General features: G+C 39.1%; 1 protein-coding gene and 1 long non-coding RNA gene across 2 annotated transcripts; one reads left to right on the top strand and one right to left on the bottom strand.

The window, feature by feature from the left end:
• Nucleotides 1–325: 325 nt before the first annotated feature.
• Nucleotides 326–1414, top strand: LOC140134199 (uncharacterized). Its single transcript, XR_011856115.1, has 3 exons — nt 326–432; nt 519–665; nt 1341–1414. It is a non-coding gene; the product is annotated as an uncharacterized lncRNA (long non-coding RNA).
• Nucleotides 1415–3326: 1912 nt separating this feature from the next.
• LOC140134138 (uncharacterized) lies at nt 3327–7294 on the bottom strand. The gene is made up of 3 exons (XM_072154774.1): nt 6754–7294; nt 5721–6616; nt 3327–4382 (listed from the first exon to the last, which is right to left on the bottom strand). Exons 1-3 carry the CDS (start codon nt 7292–7294, stop codon nt 3528–3530), a joined length of 2292 nt encoding a protein of 763 aa, XP_072010875.1. The 3' UTR covers nt 3327–3527.
• Nucleotides 7295–11035: the final 3741 nt, after the last annotated feature.

Genomic DNA, 11035 nt, shown 5'->3' with positions numbered 1-11035 from the left:
TGGGGGCTTATTAGCTGGGATTACAGGGATTGTGGACTTTGGGGGCATATGGGCTGGCATTCATAGTAATGTGATGGTAACTTTGGGGGCTTATTAGCTGGGATTACAGGGATTGTGGACTTTGGGGGCATATGGGCTGGCATACATAGTAATGTGATGGCATGTTTGGGGGCATATTAGCAACGAATGTTGTGGGAACTTTGGGGGTTCATAGTGGCTGATATCGCAATTAGTGTGGTTGGAAATTTATCAGGATTGACATTGTTTGTGTGGTAGTGGTAAATGTTGCTGGTCTATAATGACCAACTTGTCTCTCATATGTGTTTTTAAATTTATTTTTCATAAAAGATTAATAAAGTATCAGAAACAAACATTCATATCAATAAAATGGAGAATGAACAAGACAGCAACCTTTTTGCAGATCAAGATTATGTAAGTCTCATAATTATGTTTTGTTTAATTGTATTATTTAACACTAATTTTTGGATTAATATTCTACATTGCTACATCCCATATAGATACCAATGGTGGTAGATAATCTTGTCGAAGAATCCTTGGTGATAAATCTTACCTGTATGCCTGATTCTAGCATTATGGTGGAATCCAATTACAACATTCTGTCTTGTATAGTTGAATCGGATGATGGAGAATCTTACAACATTCAAGTAAGTAACTTTATGCATGACAAAAATTCTGTTACTACACGTCTTCTCTAATTGTTGTAGATGGATACCCACAACCTACCGTATTTTCTGCTCTATAGGGCGCACCGGACTATAAGGCGCATTAGTCCGATGCGCCTTATATATGTAATAATTACATATATAAGGCGCATCGGACTATAAGGCGCGGGGTCCGGCGGCCGGGGGCGTGGCGGAGGTCCGGGGGCGTGGCGGAGACCCGGCGATGGGACGCGGCGATGGGACGCGGCGACGAGACGCGACGCCGAGACGCGACGGGGAACGCGGGGAAGGTGAGCGGGGAAGGTGAGGGGGAGGTGGAGGAGGGCAGCGGACCATACTTACATAGGTCCCCGCTACCGGAGACAGCAGATCTCCCGCTGGAGATCTCCGGTAGCGGGGACCTATGTAAGTATGGTCCGCTGCCCTGTGCCCAGCGCCATACATAGGGCGCACCGGACTATAAGGCGCACTTTGGATTTCCACGGAAATCCAATGCTTTTAAGTGCGCCTTATAGTCCGGAAAATACGGTAAATATATGTATTCCCCCAGGGTACAGTAATGTAACAATACAACCCCACAGCAAATACCTTCCCAAATTTGAGACTTTGAGCCCGTATTATAAAAAAAATGTAATTAATCGTATTTTTTTGATAAAGGCACTATTTGAAAACGAGGACAACAATGAGGAGGCCATCTCTTTAGCTGCTACTGGCAACATTCAGATACCAGGGTGTAGCCACTCTCAAATAAACACTGTGGATAATACAACAAGCACTGAAGATGAAGAGGATGTAAGCACATTGGGGGAGATTTGTTCTGCTGGTCTTCTGTAGCAGTCTGTCACAAGGGGCTGTTAGACTAAAGAAATGCATTGTGTCTCTCTACTCAAGTGTGGTCATCCAATTGCTGTCATGCACTACACATTAGTTGATGACTAAACAACCATACCACATAAAGGATACAGTCCCCTTACAACAATTACCAATTTTCAAGGGACTGTAATAATGCCCTATTAATTAAAAATTACATAATATTAAACTGATTAAAAATTAAACTGAAAAATGTGATTGTTGTTAACATTAACCCCATTTTTTTAACAACTTTTTTCTTTTTTTAAGATTTCCGATTTGCTGGTCGAATTAAGATCCAAGTTTGGAGGGAACCAAACAAATGAGCCATGCTTTCCTTCAAATCCTCTGCGAGTCGATTTTTCCCAATATATTGATTTGGAAATAGAAGAAAACAATGAGAGAATCGGAAATGTTAATTGGTGTAATTGCAATAATTGTGTTCCCATGTCAACAAGCATTGAGTCAATTTGCTGCCTTGAAGTTGAGAATGCAATCCCTTACGTCACTAATCATACATGTATTATAGATCATGAATACTTTAGAATATTTTGTCAGAGAGCTGACACAGTTAATATTATATTAAGAGTTATCGGACAAGTAATGAATCCCCCACTGGAGAAAGCGAAAAATAGGTGAGCTTTTCATCATATAACTTGGAGAATATACCGTGATTCATATATAAAAGAGCTGCTAATGAACTTTTTAGAACAGTAATTTTGCCCTCAAAGTGATTCATTGAAATCTGTAAATAAAGTTAGGTTACTATTGTTATAAATAATAGTCAAACAAGCCTATCTGAAAGTTTCTATCTCTAGTTTTGGCTTTTCCCATTGTGCTGGTTTTAATCATATGTGAGCTTGTAAAGCACAGACTGTAAGTGGAATGATTGAGATGCCTTGAGACATATGTGTAGTTACATAATTTATACATAACTAGTTTATGAAACCTGTGTGATCCAGCCATCTTGTCTATTACTTCTTGCAAAATGTTCAGTATAATGTAATCTTCATAATTTTTTCATAATAGAAATGTACAGCAACGGTCATTACATTTTGGAGTTTAGTATTAAACTAATTTAATATATAAAAACATGTTGTTTAGTAAACTAAAATGTATAAAAAAATTAGATAAATATTATGAATATAATATTTTATAATGTCTTTCTTTCAGGTTACATCGAAAAACAGCCTACCGTGCATTTACTGCATTGGTACACGGGTACCTAGGAATGGGAAACAGACGACCCATTCCTTCATGTGTAGTACATTTGGTACGTTCAGCATTTCCAGACCCAAACAATGAATACATGGGTTACAAAGCAAGCAACGACGGGGTGGCCGAGTTCATGGCTTTTGAATGAAGCACTGCTATTGATATGTTTGTCTCAGCCAGTACTGTCCTCTGTGTTATAGTTTATCCAAAAAAAAAAGCTTGATAACTTACATCAAACCATCTGTTTACAAGATACAACACTAATGTATGGGAGTAGCTAATGATAATGTTGAAATTGAGTGTTGCTCAACAAAAAGATGATAATTAACCCAATTAGTGACTGTACTGGCTGAAACAAAAATTTTAGTAATAGACATAGATTTGTTACAATTATTTGTTTACTTGAAGGTTTTTCAAAAATCCAACGTCACTTTAATATTTAATAATTTATACTGTAAAATTATTCTACATGTTTATTTTTTCTTATTGCATTTATTTAAAAAGTTCATATTAAATGTATTGAATGAAACAAGCATACCACTGGATGAAACATTTATTTTTTAAAAAATTCAACACATTTTAATCAATCATCACAAATCCAATGAACCATTTTGGCTTTACATTACTTGTTCAGATAATTTTTTATAAAACACTTTGATAGGAAAAAAACTTTGATAGGAATGACTATAAACACAACAGTGAATAACAAAACCTGCAATCCCACAATAATAAGATAACACCATAACTTCCTCTTAGGTACAGCTGTGAATACAACAGTTTCTATTCAAAAAGATTAGTGTCAGTCAAATCTACCTCGAAATCAAAACTATTGACAAGTTTGTTTTTCCGAAAACGGGCGATTCGCATTTCTTTTATAAGCTCTTTATTTGGTCTCTCCAAATTAGCCAAATTTGATGGAAGTGAAGGAGCCCTGGATTGCCAGTTGTGTGAAATTTCCCCCTTGCACAACCTTAGAACATCAGTCATGATTGCTTCTAGATAGTCTACGGACAATTTCTCATACACATTACGAACTATCCATTTTTTTTTACCCTTTGGGATAATCAACTTTGTTCTTTCGGTGCCAATAAGTTCAGTGTTTTTCCGCTGGACTTTGACTGTTGCTTGCTCTCGTCCAGTATTAAAATTGTGTGTAAGTACTGCCAGCTTAGTTCTTGCTTCCATGGCGTCGACTCCAAAGTGGATTCTTTTAGTACGGTACTTCAATGCCATACTATGAAAGCATTCAAGGGCACCAGTGTGGCAATTGTGTACCAAGTTTGGCAAATCATCTAAAAGTTGTTGATTTGTCACAACTTTAGCAATATTTTTGTATGGCGGGGTATCAGGATTTAACCACAACACCTTTTTATCATCTGCATCAGGAGTTTCCAAGGGACCATGCGCACATGCAGTGTAGAGATTTCCTTCCCAAGAATGGACATTTGAAATATGGTATAACAAAGACAGCCATTTTTCTCTGAGAAGCTCAACATTGTCGTCACATGTTTGTAGACACCACCAAAAATGCAAGTTAATTTTTTCGATCCAAGGGAAAATTTGCTTGTTAAATTTTCCTTTACTGGCCTGGGTCAGCTTTTTTCGAATAGACTTTGCATAGTGCCAGACATCAAACTGATGTATAATTTTTGGGTAATTTTGCTTCATTAACCCCTTAACGACTTGGCCTTTTTTAGTTTTTTCACTTCCATTTTTCACACCCCACCTTCAAAAATCTATAACTTTTTTATTTTTCCACATAAAGAGCTCTGTTATGGCTTATTTTCTGCGTAACAAATTGCACTTCATAGTGACGGTATTTAATATTCCATGGCGCATACTGGGAAGCGGGAAAAAAATTCCAAATGCAGTGAAAATGGTGAAAAAACACATTTGCGACGTTTTCTTGTGGGCTTGGATTTCACAGCTTTCACTCTGCGTCCCAAATGACATGTCTACTTTATTCTTTGGGTTGCTACGATCACAGGGATACCACATTTGTACAGGTTTTATAATGTTTTCATACATTTAAAAAAATTAAAACCTCCTGTACAAAAATTTTTTTTTTGATTTTGCCATCTTCTGGCGGTAATAACTTTTTCATACTTTGGTGTACGAAGCTGTGGGTGGTGTCATTTTTTGCGACTTTTGATGGCGTTTTCATTGCTATCATTGTTAGGACTGTGCTACCTTTTGATAACTTTTTATTAATTTTTTTATATTTTCCAAAATGGCAAAAAAATGTCATTTTTGACTTTGGACGCTATTTTCCATTACGCGGTTAAACGCAGTGAAAAACCGTTATAATATTTTGATAGATCGGACATTTTCGGACGCGGTGATACCTAATGTGTTTATGATTTTTACTGTTTATTAATATTAATATCAGTTCTAGGGAAAGGGGGGTGATTTGAATTTTTAGGTTTTTTTAATATAATTTTTTTTTTTTAAACTTTTTTTTACTTTTACTTTAACTATTTTTCAGACTCCCTAGGGTACTTTAACCCTAGGTTGTCTGATCGATCCTACCATATACTGCCATACTGCAATATGGCAGTATATGGGGATTTTACTCCTCATTCATTACAATGTGCTGATAGCACATTGTAATGAATAGGTTAAAACAAGACAGCTTCGGGCCTTCGTGAGGCCCGATGCTGTCATGGCAACGGATCACCGCTCCCCGTGACGTCATCGGGGAGCGGAGATCCGCGCCAAGATGGCGGCGCCCATGCGGCGCCATCTTTTTGAAGCCTCCGGCAGCATTGCCGGAGGCGATCGCGGTGAAAGCACCCGCGATCGGTGCTAGCACCGATCGCGGGTGTTACCGGTAAGCCTTTGCTGCAATATGCAGCAAAGACTTACCGGCTATGGAGAGGGCTCGGCCCGCGAGCCCTCTCCATGCACCGGGACCCGGCGCGCGCCGTACTAGTACGGCGCGCGTCGGGAAGGGGTTAATTTGCGAATGCTGACATGACGGTCGGACGCAAAAAGTTTTATCCTATATCCCTGATCAATAATCCGTTCCATGCAAACACCAAATCCATACTTCTCCATAGCTACTGATGATGAACACTGGGTGCGTTGATTCACTTCAAAGTCCACTATGTTTTCTGTAACACAGTCCATCAATGTATAAATGCAGTATTTTGCACTGTGACCAGGGCTGTCACACTGGCCGTCTCCTGAAATACATACATTTTTTCCTTGAAGGTTGTTGAATAATTGACTTTGCTCCTTTTTCCATGAAATATCGATCGCTGGGAACAGGAAAAGTGATTGGTATCTGTAATAGGTAGTCTCCGATATGTTGACAACACCGAGTAAAGTCAGGAACTCTTTTATTTTCTGAAAATTCAATCCGCTGAACAGAATGGCTGAGGCTAATAACAGATTACCTGAAGCATATTGTCCAATTTTGGGTTGTGTTTCCATAATGTTGAAAGCATGCCCCTTCGAACACTTTGCCCTAATTAAACAGTAGCTCCCATCAAATTTTTTGGTCACATGTTCAACAAGGCTTGCACAATTGATATATTTTTGACATTTGACTTTATATAACAATTGGTCCAGACATGATTCAAAAATTAAAAGTTTCCGTTCTGTAACTTGTTCTGCTTCAATCAGATTAGATCCAAATTGTGATGTTGGCATTTGTTGGTTGTCTCCAATGATGGAATCCATTAGATTCAATTCTGACTCATTTAATGTCTGTTCCAGAGGGCAAAAATCTTTGTCCTTCATATCATCTTGAATTTTGCTTTGTGCAAAAAATGATGAGCTTGTATCATTTACAGACATTTCACAAGTATAGTCGCAATTTGCAAAGTCAATATCTGTATCCTTCTGTTGAATAGGAGAGAGTGGTTCTATGCGTTCCAAAAAAAGGTATTCAAAGTTTGTGAATCTTCTATATCGCCACTACTTCGGTTTGCCTTTTTTTTTGGGGGTGAATCTGTAGTTTTTGGATCTGGAGTAGATAACAACAGAATTCTATCTAAACTACCTCTTTGAGAATGATGGATAAGAGGAGCAATGGCGGACATCTCTTCGGATAATGTGGGTGGCTCTGTATTATACATTATTGTTGAGTTCAATAAATCAAAATCTGTTTGGGTAGATATTTCTCTGTATTTCTCAAAAACTGCACTCTCCAAATTTGCTTCTGGTGTAGGTACCTGACAAGAAGTCTCCACAATTCTCTTTCTTTTGACAGCTTTTTTCAATGACTCCTCAATAAGACATTCCCCCTCTTCCACAGTTGTAAAAATTGTTGGTACAGCTTCCGGGCGGAGGGTTCTTTGAGAAGCATTAAAAATATATGCATCAAGAGCAAAGTGTTTAGAGCACAAACAAAATTTATTGGTCTTGTTTTCGTCTTTAATCCGTTGTGCTAGCTTATCAATATCAGAAAACTGTTGTCCAGTGCTGACAAGCCATCTTCTGATTCGTGATAAATCATGCGGAAAAGAATGTAAAATTACGCCTGGTTGCTGTCCCTTTGTACCAGTCTTACTATTGCATTGGTTTATAAGACAACTAGGCATGATGAATAGGCTAACAAAAAAAAAAAAAGATATATAGTGGTTACTTTAAAATAAAACATATTTCTTTTATTACAATTTATAAATGAACATGAAAACTGCTTGTCCCACTCCCCCAAAGAGCAAAGTTTCAACCCCCCACACACATACAATGGACGTGTATTAACTTATCACCATGTTCAACAAATTTACACACAATATGCAATGATGGCCAATATGCCCCCAAACATAACATCCCATGCCAGCCCATTAGCCCCCAAAGACCCCCCACCCTGTAATCCCAGCTAATAAGCCCCCAAATTTACCATCACATTACTATGTATGCCAGCCCATATGCCCCCAAAGACCCCCCACCCTGTAATCCCAGCTAATAAGCCCCCAAAGTTACCATCACATTACTATGTATGCCAGCCATATGCCCCCAAAGACCCCCCACCCTGTAATCCCAGCTAATAAGCCCCCAAACTTACCATCACATTACTATGTATGCCAGCCCATATGCCCCCAAAGACCCCCCACCCTGTAATCCCAGCTAATAAGCCCCCAAATTTACCATCACATTACTATGTATGCCAGCCCATATGCCCCCAAAGACCCCCCACCCTGTAATCCCAGCTAATAAGCCCCCAAACTTACCATCACATTACTATGTATGCCAGCCCATATGCCCCCAAAGTCCACACTCCCTGTAATCCCAGCTAATAAGCCCCCAAACTTACCATCACATTACTATGTATGCCAGCCCATATGCCCCCAAAGACCCCCCACCCTGTAATCCCAGCTAATAAGCCCCCAAATTTACCATCACATTACTATGTATGCCAGCCCATATGCCCCCAAAGTCCACACTCCCTGTAATCCCAGCTAATAAGCCCCCAAATTTACCATCACATTACTATGTATGCCAGCCCATATGCCCCCAAAGTCCACACTCCCTGTAATCCCAGCTAATAAGCCCCCAAACTTACCATCACATTACTATGTATGCCAGCCCATATGCCCCCAAAGTCCACACTCCCTGTAATCCCAGCTAATATGCCCCCAAACATAACATCACATTACTATGCCAGCCCATATGAGCACCAATGCCCCCCCCCTGTAATCCCAGCTAATTTGTGCCCCCCCCCCCCACCACAGCAAAACATTATTATGTCAGCCAATATACAATTCTGCCCCCCCCCCCACGATTGTAAAATAAACTCGGCAGAGGCTTCAGAAAATACATTATACACTGCCATTTATGAGACATCTTACCTCTCGGCAAGACAAGTCCGCAATGAGTGTCAAACAAAGTTTTACACTCATTGCGAGTACAGTGTCTAGACTGAGAGGCGCCGGACGAGAGATACGCAGACTCCGTAGGGAGTTGCGTATACCTCAGTGCTTAGCAACAAAGGGCGCATCGCCGCGCGTGCGCAGTAGGCCGGCGGCTTTGGCGGGTACTACGATGTTCGCTGCGCATGACGGAAGTGCGCATGCGCAAGAACTCGGCCGAGTAGCCGAGTGACTAGAGAGGCGTGCACAAACGGACGTGGAGGAGGGAGGAATTTGGACTCGGGCGGATAAGATACGCCCCGCTGGACTACCTTTATTCCATCCATAGTTACCAGGTACCGGATAAAAAGTGTTTTTCTGCTTTTGTGAGGATCGATCTTGCTAGTTGAACTAGGGGTGAGTGTGGGACTTGAGGACTCTATTGGAAGCTGTCCTTAGCCCATTTTTTTTGAACAACGGTGAAAGGTTCCCTTGAAGGTGCACCAAAAAAAGTTGGTGAACTCTGTGGGGCCAGTGCAGGGAAGCAACAGATTCATGATTTCTGACACACATTTTTAATTAATCTGGCGCAACGATCATTATACAAAGGCAAAGCACTTTTAGTACAGTTTCCTACTTTCTTAGTAAATGTGCCCCATAATGTCTGCATGCTTATTATAATAATAGAAATAAGTGGAGCTGCTTAGGTAGGAGTAGGTAGTGAGGTAGGTGTAATTGCTTTTCAAATGCTATTCATAAAAAACCAGAAAGAACTAGTTATAATGCATTTAATGGCACTTTCATTCTTCTTGGTGCTGACAAATAGTTTTATTGGCGGTTGATCAGCAATATACGCTTTTTAGTTTGCTATTTCCAGCCACGTAAGACTTCAGATTTTTAAATGCATAGAATCTTGCGGAAGAGGCAGGATTTTTAATCCATGTTTCATACAAGGTGCAAGCTGAATAAATTTAGAAAATCTATTATATACACTTGAGAATAGACATAGCAGGAATGTAAGTGTAGGTGTTATAGCGATTGGTGGCATATTTTTAGACACAGCGTTAACCTTGCTATATTTGTGAATTATAAGAATGAAAACTGGTGAAGTATGTATATTCCTGGTATATTCCTGGAACAGTTGGCCCTTACTCATGTATACTGCTCTGTTAATGCTTATCTTCATTAAAGTGGAAATTATTAAATGGTCTGTGCTATATTTACAAGGATAATATTTCATATATATTCATTTATCATGTATTATTAGAATCATTTGTCTATCATAATTTCTTCCTTCCCTTTGCAGGAGGAAACAAATACACTGCACAGAAGCTCAGTCCCCTGCATTAAGATCTTTACTTTAGCACTGCAACAGATTCTTTTTTGTTTGTAGCTTTTCTGCTCCATTGGTTGGGATTTAATTGTTGATAATTGTTGTGACATTTTAGTTGCAATTTTGTCCCCCAACCGATTCCTATAGTTGAGGTGTATTTTTGTGCACCTTTGCAATTTTTTTGGCACAATTCATTTATAGATACAGTGCCAACATCTGGAAGCACAAGAAAAACCTAGATGAATAAGGTACAAACCAGGACTCGAGGTACAACAAACTTCTGACTGCACATGAAAAACTTGCTGAAAATTGCACAAATACAAAATTCTTAAAACTAAGATAAATCCTCCCATGGTTCATACCCTGCTGCAATGGGCACATTCAAGGTCCAATGCTCAGTATTTAGCAAAAGTTGTTCTAAGCTACCAGGGCTTAACATGTCATGTATATTTCTTAACTAGGTTTCCCATCAACCTCCTTTCACACAGAAGTATTTTGGTGGCTGTTTTCTTACTAATTCAAAACAACATATAATACCTGGCAGCTTTAACCCCTTCGGGACTCAGCCTCTTTTGGCCTTAAGGACGCGGCCCCATTCTTCAAATCTGACCTGTGTCACTATAAGTGGTTATAGTTTTGGAACACTATGAGATATACAGGGGATTTTGAGATTGTTTTCTCGTGACACATTGTACTTCAAATTAGTTTAAAAATTTGGATGAAATCTTTTGCGTTTAGTTATGAAAAAAAACTAAATTTGGCAAAAATTGGAAAAATTCTTTATTTTCAACATTCTAAATTCTCTACTTTTGATGCAGATAGTCATAGCTCCCAAATAAATTCATAACTTACATTTCCCAAATGTCTGCTTTATGTTGGCATGGTTTTTTAAGATTCCACATATTTTACTAGAATGTTATGAGGCTCAGAATTTAGGTATCATTTTTCACATTTTTTGTAAAATCACCAAAACCTGTATTAGATGAACCTGCTCAACTTCTAATTGACACTGAGAGGTCTAAATAATAGTGAGACTCGTAAATTACCCCATTGTGGAAACTATACACCTCAACGTATGAAAAACCACTTTTAAGAAGTTTGTTAACGCTTTACGTGTTTTATAGGGGTTAAAACAAAATGGAGGTGCAGTCTGCAAA

This window comes from Engystomops pustulosus, chromosome 5, assembly GCF_040894005.1.
Source record: "Engystomops pustulosus chromosome 5, aEngPut4.maternal, whole genome shotgun sequence".
NCBI lineage: Eukaryota > Metazoa > Chordata > Amphibia > Anura > Leptodactylidae > Engystomops > Engystomops pustulosus.
The sequence above is the reverse complement of the archived record's forward strand: the minus strand, read 5'-3'. Positions and strand labels throughout refer to the sequence as shown.

Excerpts from the sequence above, each read along its gene's own strand:
- LOC140134138 (XM_072154774.1), bottom strand. The coding sequence starts at position 7,294 with ATGCCTAGTTGTCTTATAAACCAATGCAATAGTAAGACTGGTACAAAG. Across the intron at positions 6,617-6,753 it reads TATCCATCATTCTCAAAGAG|AACCACTCTCTCCTATTCAA; the intron begins GTAGTTTAGATA and ends TGGAACGCATAG. Across the intron at positions 4,383-5,720 it reads TTTTTGCGTCCGACCGTCAT|TTTGATGTCTGGCACTATGC; the intron begins GTCAGCATTCGC and ends ATTATACATCAG.